The following is a 15,090-nucleotide window of genomic DNA, read 5'->3' as shown; positions in this document are numbered from 1 at the left end:
ATATGATTTGTACTCATTTAAAAAAAATTCGAGCTCAATAATTTTTTATAATAAATTATATTAATAATAATTTATTATTATTATTCATTCGGTTCGGTTCTCAGTTCGCTGTACTAAGAGAATAAGAAAAACAATATTTTTAGTATTATAAATTGTATTTTTATTGCTCATGTTAACTCTTGAATTTGTATTAATAAATAATATTTTTTTTTTATTGTTTTTTTCGTTTTATTTGCAGCATAAGGACATTATTCTGCAGTGCTGTTTAAGGTGGGCTAGTAGCAGTAACCTGAGGTTATTATTAATTACAGAAATCCGTCAGTGTTGAGCAGGATGATGATAATGTTGTCATGCAGCGCACTGCACTCACCAGGAAATCCGCGCAGAACAGCAGATCTTCTGTTTCCAGCCAGAAACAGCGCAGTGAGAGGCTCAGCTCAGGGCACAGCGGCGCGTCTCTCTCTTCTCCGCATCTGTGTGCGTCGCTGCTGCTGAGAATCAGACGCTCCGCCGCATCATCATCGCTCTCCCGGCGCGCGACGCGTTACCGTGCGCTCATAGCTGAGACTGGGGGAAATCACAGCTTCCGAGACTGGCTGCTCAAACCCCGCCCACTGCGCATATCAGCCAATAGCAGCGCAGGTCACTCCCTCACGTCACCGGACTACACCCCGCCCACTCTGAGCGTCAGCCAATAGCAGCACGAGTCGTTCCCTCGCGTCAGGTCGCTGAGGCTGTTACGTGTTAAATGCATTTTTTTTCCAAAATGTCATTTCTTTTTATTAGAAATGGAATCTTTGAAAGAGTCTCTAAATGCAAATTAATAACAAAAAGAATGACATACTGTTTTTTTTTTCTTGCATAGTCTTAGGAAGAAGATAATTTGAACAATTGTTTAGCTGTTTTTATTATTATTATTGCTTTATTTTATTTAGTTATTTTTTCTTTCTCTCTTCTCTTAAACGATGTCTTACAGATAAAGATTGTCATTCTTCCTTGTGTAGTCTGTTATGCTCACCAAGGCTGCATTTATTTGGTCAAAAATACAGAAAAATTCTGAAATATTATTACAATTTAAAACAGCTGTTTTCTATGTGAATATCTGCTAAACTGTAATTTATTTCTGTGATCAAAGCTGTATTTTCAGCATCATTTTAATTTTAATGACATTTTAATTAATACATTTTAATATTAAATTAAATATACATTTTAAATTGAATTAATTTGTTTTATTTTTAATGTATTTCGACAACGTACACATTTTAAACTGAATTTTAATGAATACATTTTTGTTTGAATTAACAAATTTTAATTCAATTTTACACTTTAATTGCACATTTTATAAATTGAATAATACCATGAAAATATTAACTTTTAATATCATGCATCTCTAATATGAGCCACTGGAGGCTCAAACTAATGATGTGGAGTTACTCAGAAACCAAAACACACAAAACAAACGGTTTTATTCATTAGTGCTGGGTTGGCTTAACAGTTAAAGATCTGGGTTGTAAAGAGGGAAAGGTTGCAGGTTCAACTCCCATCAGAACCATGACCGCTTGTGTATTAAGTGCACTTTGGATAAAAGCATCACCAAAGGCGACAGAACCAGCATAAAGCATAAATGTGACTCGAACTGACACACAGCATTAGTTAGCAATTCATTCATATTTTCAAAGACCAATGTCTTATCTGACAGCAGCTTTATATTCACAAAACTACCTCTGCAATGACGCTCGAGCGCTTTCTCTCCTGTGACTCACTGTATTGATTCGGGAAATAAGCAGATGATGAAGATCATTCATGTTGCAGACAGCTCTAGAGAATCTGTCTTGCATACAAATGCAGCTGTAGAGCTTACGAACCAAGGAGTTATTCTAGATTAATCTGTTCAACAGACGCTGAATAAACATGAATGTCAAGCATGTTTGAGCTTCCAGTGACCGTATCTGATGAGCTCTATGCATGCGTGTTGATCATTGTTTATATGAAATCTGCTTATCATATAAAAACGTTTGCGTCTCTTCAGAGGATTTTATTAAACTGCTGCATTCATATGGATTACTTTTACAATCTCTTCATGAACTTTTTGAAGCATCAAAGTGTCCATGGCGCAGGTGACGGTGACGATCTCAGCACACTCTCAATTCTGACATTTGTTCTTGACTCAGAATTGCAAGGTATGAACTCAAATTGTGAGACAAGCTGCAAGAGAAAAAGTCAAAATCATAACCTTTTTGCATCCATCCATCCAGCCATCCGTCTATCCAACCATTTATGCATCCATCCATTCGTCTATCCATCCATCCATCTAGCCATCCGTCTATCCAACCATTTATCATCCATCATCCATCCATCTATCTGCTATATGCCATCCATCCATCTATCTGTTTATCCATTCATCTATCCATCTATTTATGCATCCATTCTTTTTTAGTTTGCATCAATCTGTTGATCAATCCATCTGTCTATCTATCTATCTATCTATCTATCTGTTTGTCCTAATTTCAAAACCTTTTTACGCAACTTACCTATAACAAAACCATCAACCACAGACCTCAAACCGTAACCCTTAATCAACCATGCAAACTGGCTAAACAGTGTGCATGTGATTGCTGTACTGCATCAGTAAATCCCTCTGTTGAGTGTGAGGACAGTTACAGTGTTATCAGTCTGGACAAGAGTCCCATCTAGTGGTCAGTGGACTCATTCAGCTACAGGACAAACTGAGATTCGCATCGTGTGTCGCATGCATTCAGCTCCAGCATTCTTTAGTTTAAGGCTTTTGATGATTGATATCACAGCTTACAAAAAATCAGTTTTCTAATTAAATATGTTTAATCTTGAACTTGAACTGCAGGTGAATCTTGAACTTCACTAACTGAAGAGGCATGTAAAGCATTAATGGTCAGCAAGTAATAGCTCTAAAATAGCTCTCTCTTCAATTGGAAAGCATATATAGACCAAGCACAGCACAGTTACAGTTTCTTCTAATAGAAGAACGACAAGGAAACAAACAGGGTTAAGAGCCGGGAAGAAGAAGAGCAATAAAGATGTGTGGTGGAAGGGTAGGGAGGCAAAACAGAGGATGAGTTAGAAGAGGCCAAAAGCATAGGCATGTTTCTGATGAAATAAGGGCTGCTATAGTGGAGCATGTTCTCAGTTGTGACCTCACAATGGCTGAGACTTTTTGAAGGGTGCAGCTGAATGTTGGGCGAACAACTGTGACCTCAGTCATTCAGAAGTTACACAGACAGAACAGGTATGTATTTCAACAATGTGCACTGTACTGTAATGCTGTATACTTACTTTAATGCTTACAGTTATATTGCAGTAGCATACAGTAGCATTTTTACACTTACAGAAGCATATTACACTTGATTTTACAGTATACATACACATCACACACACACACACACACACACATGTATTCATATATACAGTGTGTGCATATTGTCTTTTCTTTTTCTTTTCTATATCACAATGACACTGTACTGTAATTTGATGTATGCGGTCAGAGCACCAGTAAAAGCGTAACTGTGTATCCTATCCAGTCTCCTCCTCTATTCTATTCCATCTAAATACCACAACTGTACATACAATTTTTTTCTATTTCTGTTTATACACATATGTGACCCTGGACCACAAAAGCAGTCATAAGGGTGAAATAAATAATCTTTCCATTGATGTATGGTTTGTTAGGATAGGACAATATTTGGCCGAGATACAACTATTTGAAAATCTGGAATCTGAGGGTGCAAAAAAAATCAAAATATTGAGCAAATCGCTTTTAAAGTTGTTCAAATGAAGTTCTTAGCAATGCATATTACTAATCAAAAATTAAGCTTCATTCTGAGAGATGAACTAAGTATTTTGACAGGCTTTTTGCAGGGCGCTGTTTGTACAAACTGTTTCGAGAAATGGTTCATTTGCAAATGTTAAGGATGACTGAGGAAAAACTGTAAGTTCTTTATGAAACCACTAGAGGGCGCACAACACCCAAAAACATCACATCATTGTTTACACGAGAAACAGAAGATATTTAATGCTTTTCCCAGCTGTGCTGAGTCACAATGAGCTAAAGTTAGACTGTGTAGTGTTTGCCTTTGAGACAGATGCTTTAGTGTTGCTGTAGTGTGCTTCAGTCAGCTTGATGTTCTCAGGGTTTACAGAGCAGCAGAACCACCAGCAGTTTTGCTCCAGAGCAGACGAGATGTCTAATGTTTCAGCTGCCCTTCACTTAATTCAGTTCTGCTAAAGACATACAAGAGCAGAAAGCATGTTTTGGGCATTAAGGAAGAATAATGGAGGTAATGAACACTGGGATCTCTAAGGCACGCAGGCCTGTCTGTGCTCATCTTCTCTTGGCTCTGGAGCAGATGAGCTGTTCCAGCGTGAGGAACGGCTTTTAATGCGTGTAATGAGACCTCATTCATCACAATCGGTTACACTGCTGGCTCACGAGCGTTACCTTTAATCATGAGTTCTGATGTTTATTGATGGATCCTCTGCTGTGACGCATTTTCATTAAGAACCGTAGGCCTTATATACATATATACACAGGCCTTTCCTTAAATGCTCTTCAACACTGACAGATCCGTGACAACAAAGATCCTGTATGAATATGATGCTATGTACGTGCCTGAAGGCATAAATGCAAATTAATGTCTAGTAAGTAGTGTTCTCTTCCTATCAGCTATAATAATGCAAATGTGTGTGTGGTTTTGTCTACAATGTACGCAAGCATCGTAAATTCTAAAATCACCTACATTAATCGTTCAATGGCTCCACAAGAAAAAAAGGCTTCATAAACCCAGATAGCAGACAGAGGTGGGGATAGTCACAATATAAATTGCTCACTATAAAAGCAATAAAAGGCAAAGTAAAGCCTTTTCCATCCTAGAAAAATGGACATGTTTGCATGTCTGACCTCCTGAAGCATCAAACGTTCTTCCAGTAACGTAACAAGTTATTTGGCCTTTAATGACATTCTCAAAATGTGAATTGCACATTATACATTGTTCATCTAACTTACAGTTTCAAATGGTTCAAATAACATTTAAAAGTAGTTTGCCATAAATGATAACCTGTAACGTTCCCTCAGTGTTTTCAGTAACGTTCACACAACCAAGAAAAACATTTTTTTTTAAAATGGAGAGCATTTATGAAATAGTTATCATTCAACACTAATTCTAGCAAAACGTTCTTTGTCAGCTGGGAAACTTTTGGGTCAAGAAAGCAGGTAAATAGGAGGGGAAACTAATTTTATGGATGCCTTTAGGCAAGGTTAGTTCTTCGGGAACGTTAATAGAACATCTGGTCAACGTATAACGTTCTCAAAACATTAATTAGCCAGTCATGCAACGCTCTTCTGAAACATTTTAGCTGGACGTTGGTCTAACTTTCTGTAAATGTAAATAGGAGGGGGAACTAATTTTGTGGATGCATTGGTGCATTACAAAAAAATGCTAAATTCTAAATTGTTATTTAGATAGAAGTAGACGCGTGCATATGTGCGGCCGTGCCAGAAACGCACAGAGTGGGCGGCCTCTCGAGCCACGACAGCCTCATGCTGTCTGTCTGTCTGTCTGTCTGTACCGAGGGGGAGAGGGTAAGCCGAAACGGACGTCACACGCGCTCCCCGGGAGGAGGCTTAGGAACCGGGCAGTTTATCCGCTGGCCGTCGATGCAGTGCGCTTCGTTTCGTCCGTGCGTGCGCGTATGAGCGTGTGTTTGAGTTGCATGCAGGAACAAAAGCGCAGCAGAGAAAAGCAGCCACATCCTCCTCTCGGCAAAAGGAAGAGCTCCGTTTTAAAGCGATGAAGCACTTATGCGGCAATCTCACATTCTGGGTAAGTTCTCATCAACTCTCGCATACTGAAAACATCCGTGCCGCGAGCTTTGGGTGTGTTTAGCAGCGTATGCATGCATAAGAAGCTCTGTTTCCTTGACACGCATTAAACTGCATCAGCCAAGCGAGTCTTTTAAGCCGCGGTGTAACGCGTAACGAACGTAACGCAGCTGTTATAAATAATAACAGACCTGCCCTTAACTAATGTCACTGTGACTTAGAAGTAACAGTCGTGCAAATAAAATCACTAATCTTACCAGCTAACAAAAATATGTTCTAAGAACGTTTTGCTAATGTTCTCATTGAACGTCCAGTTTTATGTAAATGTTTAAAATAGTTTTGCAAAATGATAGTAAAGAATGTTATGTTGAATGTTTAAATTTTATGTAAATAGAAGGGAAAACTAATCTTGTGGATGCTTTTATAAAATGGTCAACTTTTTGACTGTAATTAAAATTAAATGCTCAGAGCTTCATCTAACGTTCTGGCAAGTTCATCTCAAAGTTAGTTCCTCCAAAACCTTAGTACATTATTCAGAGATTTTTCATTGAACGTTTTCCTGAAACATTTTAGTCGTAACTTTTTAAAAAAGCATTTCCTAATGTTTGCACAATTATAAAATAGAACGTTCCCTTAATGTTTACTCTAACGTTCGCATAGAAAACCTTTTTAAACATTCAAAAAACATTCAGAAATAGCGTAAAGTTAAAGTTAGATGAACGCACAACTAAAATGTTTCATGAATGATGTATACAAATGTTAGGGCTGCAGCAAACGATTATTTTGAGATTATTGCAACGATTAATCGACTAATCGTTGATTATTTCACCAGTTAATCAGTAGGCTTTGTTCTATTATTCTGCTTTTACAATTAGGTAAAATACTGAGTTAATTATTTTTTACAATGCAAGTATTTGGCGCACAAATTGAGATGACAGAGACTTTCTGAACTGTGTGAAGAAATAACTGACTGACTGAATGATGCATCATTCTGCCTAACATCTCCTTCTGTAAGTCATATATGGAATAAAATAAAGTGCTAAGACATTTTATTTTCATAAATTGTTTTATTCACAACATTAGCTCTCTTAAAACACCGTATAGGGTTATGATAATCAAAACAGTCCTAGGCTAGATCAAGCTTTAATCTATGCAAGCTTTCACTTTGGTGAAATGATTTTTATTTATTAGTATTTATTTATTTATTTATTTGTGCATTCACTAATAAAAAGATTCTATGATTAACTAGCTCCACACTGGACAGCTGCTTTATAGCAGAAACTCAAGTTGTAATTCTGACTGTAATTCTGCGTGATTGACCCTGTTTTTTCTTGTTTAATACTGTAAAGCTGCGTGCTTTAAATCAATCTATTGTATAAAGCGCTATATAAATAAACTTGACGTCACTGAAGAGTCGATTGCAGAGCTGGTGCAAACTTATCCACATCGCTATGATCAGATGCTTTCTTAACTGCTGTTTTCCCACCGCTGGTCAAACCGCGTTATTGCAGGCTCTTACATGAGGTCATATGACTATTCAACAACAAAAACATTTGTCGCAATTTTTTATTGATAGTGTCGACTAGTCGTTTCAGCCCCAGTGCTAATGTTTTGAGAACGTTCCCTGTTAGCTGAGTTATCTTTCAAATGCCACAGATTCACTGCTTCGCCGTGTTGCAAGATGAAACATGCAAGTTGTCATCATGATGAATCATTTTTTTCGGAGCTGGATCATTTTAATCACAACATTGCTTACGAATTACTAAACGGAATCGGTTCATCGGTTCATAGAGTCAGCAGCTCAGTGATTCGTTGAACTGAACATCAGACATGCTCTTCTCAAGTATTTGAATCCGAGGATTGAATCTGAATCACTGTCGGGGCGACTTTAATACTTGAACAGAACAATGCACAAATAAAACCTACTGGAATATGCTTAAGAACTGTATCTTATGTACACATTTGAAACATATATATATATATATATATATATATATATAGCCTTTTCTAAACACATGCAAAAACATTGAGAATGAAATTATTTTAGCATTGCAAATGTATGTAAATTAAGTTATACTTAGCTTGAAAATTTCTGAAAAGAGCTGAGTGATGCTGCAACTGACACATATGAGATTTCAATAAATACCTATATTAATAGTGTTAATATAATATATTGATATGCATCTGCAAATGACTTTATATGAACATTTTAGAGCCCACAATGAGATTCTAGGGACCTATGTGTTCACAAACAGACAGTGAATCATGTTTTTGAACTGGCTCTTTGAAATGAAGTGATTCAGAGAAACGAGTCAGGCTTCGCATCACGTTCTGCAGCCTCCAGTAACAGTAATGGCATGTTTTTCTCCAAATGGTGTGACATTTTGCTCACCTCTGGCCTGGGTTCATGGTGGTTTATTCGGGGTCGGGCCGCGTCACAGCTTCTGAGAGAAATGTCGGTTGTTTATGAGGTTATTGGAGGTAATAGCATCCGTGTGCGTGGCCTAGTTAGCCAGACAGACACAGTGAAGGCTTATTCTCGGGGTCATTAGACTCTCCGAGGGGCCCGTACAGTCAGTCAGTCAGTCAGCATTACACACGATCAACACTATGTAGGTTAAGAAGAAACACAAAGGGCTGGAACTTTCCTCGGTTTGGAAATGTCAGTCACTGATCACTGAGTCCTGGATCAAAACATGATGCGCCAGTGCAAAAATCAATTCTTTTTTTCATTTTCATTCATGCTGCTGCAACCTCCTGCTTCTCACAACATGTGTTTGTCTTCACTGCAACCTAATATGAGATAAAAAAGTCATGCCAAATATTCTCACAAGAGGTTTCAATAGACCAAAAGATATTTTTCCATTACTTTTTATATGTTATAATAACATTAAAAAGTATACTTGAAGCTTTTATATATAATGCAATAAACAATATGTTTAATGCATGAATTATTTCTTATAATGCATTGTATGAAAAAATATAAACACATTTATAATACATGATAACACTTATTGTTACACCTTTAGAAGGTATAATGCATTTAAACACAACTTGCAACCAGTTTCAGAAGAAATCTGCAAATATTATTTTGCATTTTAACTTTGGTTACAGTGATTATTAATGCAACTATACAATGCATTATACATAAAGTGTTACCATATTAATAAACATACTTATCAACGATATCATTAATATGCCACATTTAGAAAAAATAAACAAATATATGTGTCCCTGCAGCACAAAAGCAGTGTTAAGTCGCTGGGGTATATTTGTAGCAATAGCCAACAATACATTGTATGGGTCAAAATTATACATTTTTCTTTTATGCCAAAAATCATTAGGATATTAAGTAAAGATCATGTTCCATGAAGATATTTTGTAAATGTCCTACCGTAAATATATAAAAACTTAATTTTTGACTAGTAATATGCATTGCTAAGAACTTCATTTGGACAACTTTAAAGATGATTTTCTCAATATTTAGATTTTGTTGCACCCTCAGATTCCAGATTTTCAAATAGTTGTATCTCAGCCAAATATTGTCCTATCCTAACAAATCATACATCAATGGAAAGCTTATTTATTCAGCTTTCAGATGATGCATACATCTCAATTTAAAAAAATTGACCCTTATGACTGGTTTTGTGGTCCAGGGTCACATATAGAATATTTTTCAAGAAAATCCAATCTGATTGATAATGATATTATGAATTATCATCATCTTTACCGCGTCTCAAGAATCAGTTTCCTGTGGCTAAAGTGATCTGGAGAGACGGAGGAAGCTTGAGGCTGGTGTTGTGAAATTATTCTGCATTTACTGCAACACAACAGAATATGTCAAAAAAAAAAAAGTCTCAGTTCTGTAACTTCCCTTTAATGTTCTTATTAAATCACATTTAATTTCCAGGTTTTATTTTTTAGGTTTAAATCACAATATTTAGCTGTTGGATCGCACTCTTCTTGAAACCTGCAGGAATATTTAATGCAAATAATTTTAAGTTTTGAGATAAGGGAGAATATTTGGTCATACATCATAGATTTAATAATCACTGTATTGTTGCTATTAAGCCATCAATTTGAGTCCACTGATACTACTTTCCTCATCTAAGGTCTGTATTACAAAGCTAATGGGATGCCGTCATTAAATACTGAGATGTGCATTAGTCACTGTCATATTAGACAGTTTCATCATTTTTTTGCATGCAGCTGTTCTTATGAATCCTGTGTGGCAGTCGGTGTCGACTGTAGCTGGTCTTACTGTATAGATTGAGACGCCACAGTCTGGCTGCATACAGCTCACTCAGATTTAGATTAGTTTTGCTCAGAAGCCGCGGGTCACGTAAGGTAACGGCAGCGGCTCCTCGTTGCATCTCATTGATGCGGCTCTTTTGCATGAGACACAGTGAAACACATTTCTCTCCCACTCCTTTTTTATCTCCGTTTCTCCTGCTTGCTCTACATTCTGTGTAGCACACACTGCTCGTGTCCTCAGATGTCCTCGAACATCTTCATTCGTTCCGGCAGCCATTGCAGAACAGCGCCACTGCTCTGTTTATATGAGGGACAGCAAAGCCACTGAAGAAAGCTGCTGTTTTATAGCAGAGATAATTGCTGCAGTGCGGAATATGTTTCCAAGGCATCGATTGGAAATGTCAGGATCTGAAATAGAATAAAAAGCAGTTCGTCTGTCCACATTGAACATGAAACTGCTGCATGATGTGAAATAATCGCAGTCAATCGGGAGATTTTTTTATGGTGAATGTGTGATAAGCATAAGAATTTTGGGCCAATCAGGTTGCTGGTAATTATTTTAGATATTAAACATATTTTAGATATTTAATATATTATATAATATATTTTGTTAAATATTTTTATTTTTTATAAAATAATTATGTTATTCAAAATAAAGAATAATATTATATTCATTACATTTTCTATAAAAATATTTTATTTTAGACATTAAAATTCTATTCTACATTGCCTTAATAAATAAATTCAAAATAAATCACTAAAAATAAATCAGTGAATTCAGGTTTCAAAACAATGTACACTATTAAAAAAAATTTATATTCATTTTGAGATTTTTTAAAAATATTACATTTAACTGTATTAAATTATTAGCATTTTATAACTGTAAGAGAGTGGTAGATGACAGCAAATGTAATCTACATGTAAGAATAAAAGAAATGAGCATGCACAATTTAATATTCATAATTGTCTGACTGATAACTGATATATTGTGTATTCCTAGTAATAATCATACATATGCTGTTGTATGAAGAGTCTCAGTCTGTATATTATACTAATGTATCATTTTGTCGATAACCTGATGTCACTCACTTACCCAGAGTTGTAACTTTGTAACTTTGAAATGTTACCATTTCGTTGTATCATGTAACACTTAGACACCTTTATACTGCATTTCAGTTAGCTCCCTTGCTCAGTAGTCGGCACACTATCCAGAGCACTGTAAAAACCAACAAGTACAGAATCAACTACTCATTAAAATCAGTTACCGGAAACAGAAGATGAGCATATAATTGATGATGGCAGTGTACTTTTTAACGGATGCATTATAAACAAAACAAATGATATGCACTGATGTAATTGAAAAATCCCAGTGAGTTTTTAATGTGTATCCACATAATCATCAGAGTCAACAGCGTCCCATTGTTTAGTGCACACTTTCTAGTGTCCAACTTTTTGCCATGAGAGCAGTTAATGCTTTACTTTTCTTAGACATTAATGATCAATACATAAAATTATTGAATGCATATTGAAAATGATTTACTGTGTTGATATACAGAAGCAAAGCATGAAACCTAAGTGTATCTAAATCTTTAACAGCGTTCTTTTGTGAGCTCTGATATTTTCTTCAGGAAACACAAACCTGTCAAAGAGCTTTTTAAGGGTTTCATGCACAAATATTATTGAAAACATTCCAGAAAGACAGAAGCATGACAGATAGCAGTCTCTTGACCCAAACTCCTGTTTACTTTCTAGTGAAGTAAAACTTGATGTAACTCGACATGTGGCAACACGTATGATGGCTTAGGGTTGAGCAAGCACAACGAGCCGGTTTGTTACTAGCTGATATAAACAGATGCACCGAGCAGAAATGAAGCGTAAATAGGGGATGCATTTTTTATTTGATGCCATTAATGGTGCATTTTAAGACACGTGCTAATTATTGTGCTGTTATAAGACCACATACCCGCGTCTAACACTGGAAATGAGAGAACCTGTGTCTATAAATGTATCTTCTAGGTTTCGCTTCTTCATTAAAGCCGTGTGAAATCCCCCTCATGCGGGTTTCCTCATCACCCGTGTCTTATGATAACTTGGGAATGAAACACGGTGCTCCACGCTATGTTTGGAAAGCAAAAGTGGCTTCTCGTGTCACACTTTCTGTTGAAGTCGGCTTGATTCGCTAGTCATGGTCTGAATCTGAATGCATGTTTAGATTGATGTGTTATGGAGAGCTTGATGTCTAACAATACAGTTGAATACTTATTTTCTGATCAGTGGGGCGTGTTTGCAGATGTTTATGGTTTATTTACAGTATCATCCGTGTCTCAGAGTGTGTGAGTGTTTGCAGCTGACAGCGTGAAGATATTAACAGTTCCAGTTAATTATTAACCGTGCTTTTTCTCTCTGTGTGGTTTGGGGTTTTTGAGAACACTGTATGGCATTGTGAGATTGCAACAGCGTTTTTACAGTAAAAGAAGAGTGTTGCTTGTGTCAAAGCAATGTGTGGTAAACATCGCGTCCCGACGTGGCTTTGTTGTGCAATCTAAACGAGAAGGACAAGCTCGCTCTGAGGATTGGAAATTAAAAAATACTGCTAGATTTACAATGTTGATAACTGTGCAAACATGGCATCACACGGTCCATTATTATAATATTATACATTATAAAGTGGTCCATTATTAATATATAATACTATTAATAATAAATATATATAAGAATCGTATGCAACTTGGAACTTTAAATTTTACTTGAATTTTACTAAGAAAAAAATTTAGATTTAGACTTCAGATTGTAGATTTTAGTTTAAGGTTTAAGGTTTATTTTTACATTTATTTATTTTATTATATATATATATAAAAATAATAACATTTTTGCAGTGTACAGTCTCAAAATACATTTACAATCTGTATATATAACATACATTTTGTGTGTTTTAACTGTCGCCTCTCCCCAAGTATTAGGATAATAGGATTCTTTACTTAAGAAACACTCAGCCTTTAAATCATACAAACATATATCTCTTTATAAGGCCAGACATACTAAAACAAAAATGCATGCACAATCTTTCCTGTCACTATAATCTGTGTTCGTCTGTGAATTGTGATGTCCTCGGGCTTAGCCTGATTCTCTGCCGTGAACTTAATGCATGTAATGAGATATCAGTGCCTCCAGAGGTTCAGAAAAGAGCCGAACATGTAAACTCTGAAGGAATGTTCCTCATCTGGTTTGCTCGGTGCGCTGAATTCACTGATCGTGATGAATCGAGGTGACCTTCCTGCAGAAGTGAACACGAGCCGTCTGGATCAGGACTGCTGGAGGTGCGGCTCAGAACACGTCAGCACTCGCAAGCCTGTGAGAAACACTGCTCTTCCCTTCAGCAAGCTTTGTGTGAGAGACAGGGACACATCGTCTGTTGTTTATAGAATCCAAATATGTGACCCTGCAGCACAAAAGCAGTGTTAAGTCGCTGGGGTATATTTGTAGCAATAGCCAAAAATACATTGTATGGGTCAAAATTATACATTTTTATTTTATGCCAAAAATCATTAGGATATTAAGTAAAGATCATGTTCCATGAAGATATTTTGTAAATTTCCTACCGTAAATATATCAAAACTTAATTTTTGATTAGTAATATGCATTGCTAAGAACTTCATTTGAACAACTTTAAAGATGATTTTCTCAATATTTAGATTATTTTGCACCCTCAGATTCCAGATTTTCAAATAGTTGTATCTCGACCAAATATTGTCCTATCCTAACAAACCATACATCAATGGAAAGATTATTTATTCAGCTTTCAGATGCTGTATAAACCTCAATTTTGAAATATTGACACTTATGACTGGTTTTGTGCTCCAGGGTCACATATATGCAGCATTTCAGTTACAACACTACATGCATCGCAGGCTACAAATGTAGCTTATAGAAACGTTGTGGGAGTGTTAAATATATCAAAACTTAATTTTTGATTAGTAATATGCATTGCTAAGAACTTCATTTGAACAACTTTAAAGATGATTTTCTCAATATTTAGATTATTTTGCACCCTCAGATTCCAGATTTTCAGATGATGTATAAATCTCAATTTTGAAAAATTGACACTTATGACTGGTTTTGTGCTCTAGGGTCAGATATATGCAGCATTTCAGTTACAACACTACATGCATCGCAGGCTACAAATGTAGCTTACAGAAACGTTGTGGGAGTGTTGTTTTGAAATGTTTCTAAAATGCTGAAGTGTCCAGTTTTCTTGTCATAATTAGAATGTTAAAGGTTACAAAAACATTCCTTGTAACATTATACTAACTGTATTTTCACCCAAAATAAAGCAATATATGAAAGTTTATTTTTAATATTCTAGCAACATTAAAATGTCCAGTTTTCGTCGTGATCAGAACGTTATTTAAAGGCTACAAAAGCGTTTCTTACAACATTCTACTAACTTCATTTTCACCTAAAATGTAGTTATTTAAAATTTATTTTTAATATTCTAAGAATGCTAAAATTGTCGTGATTATAACGTTATTTAAAGGTTACAAAAACGTTTCTCAGAAGTAGAAATAACATCATAAGGAGGTTGAGAGAACGTTGATCTCAGAACGTTTTCTCTCAACATTATGAGAATGTATATCAAATATTAACAAAGTTATAATAACATTCCATAAACGTTACTTTAAACATTTTATCCTAACATTTTAAACAGTAACATTTAAAAACAATAACATTAAAAAAACATTAAGAGAACGTTCCCTGTTAGCAGGGATGCTGCGTACAACCATGGTGGAAAATCTTCTGCTTTGCATTCTCTTTACGTTGCTCTCTTGAACTCTTTTGCATGTTGTGTTGGTCATGTGGACGTTTACATGTGAGTGCAGTATATATATATATATCAGTTGGTGGATCTGGGTTTGCTCTCCTCGACAACAAACACACACTCAAACACACTCACTCACACACGCACACACACACACACACACACACAC

General features: G+C 35.9%; 1 protein-coding gene across 2 annotated transcripts in view; it reads left to right on the top strand.

The window, feature by feature from the left end:
* Window positions 1-5,595: 5,595 nt before the first annotated feature.
* Window positions 5,596-15,090, top strand: part of LOC107742588 (canalicular multispecific organic anion transporter 2-like) — a 36,923-nt gene continuing 27,428 nt past the window's right edge. The window contains exon 1 of one of the 2 annotated variants that reach the window (XM_016555627.1): window positions 5,596-5,852. In XM_016555627.1, the coding sequence (XP_016411113.1) occupies window positions 5,820-5,852 (33 nt within the window). In that variant the 5' untranslated portion in view covers window positions 5,596-5,819. The remainder of the gene's footprint in view (window positions 5,853-15,090) is intronic. The other variant, XM_016555628.1, reaches the window with a different exon arrangement.

This window comes from Sinocyclocheilus rhinocerous, unplaced genomic scaffold (assembly GCF_001515625.1).
Source record: "Sinocyclocheilus rhinocerous isolate Xijiao unplaced genomic scaffold, SAMN03320098_v1.1 scaffold706, whole genome shotgun sequence".
NCBI lineage: Eukaryota > Metazoa > Chordata > Actinopteri > Cypriniformes > Cyprinidae > Sinocyclocheilus > Sinocyclocheilus rhinocerous.
This window is presented reverse-complemented; position numbering and strand designations above follow the sequence as displayed.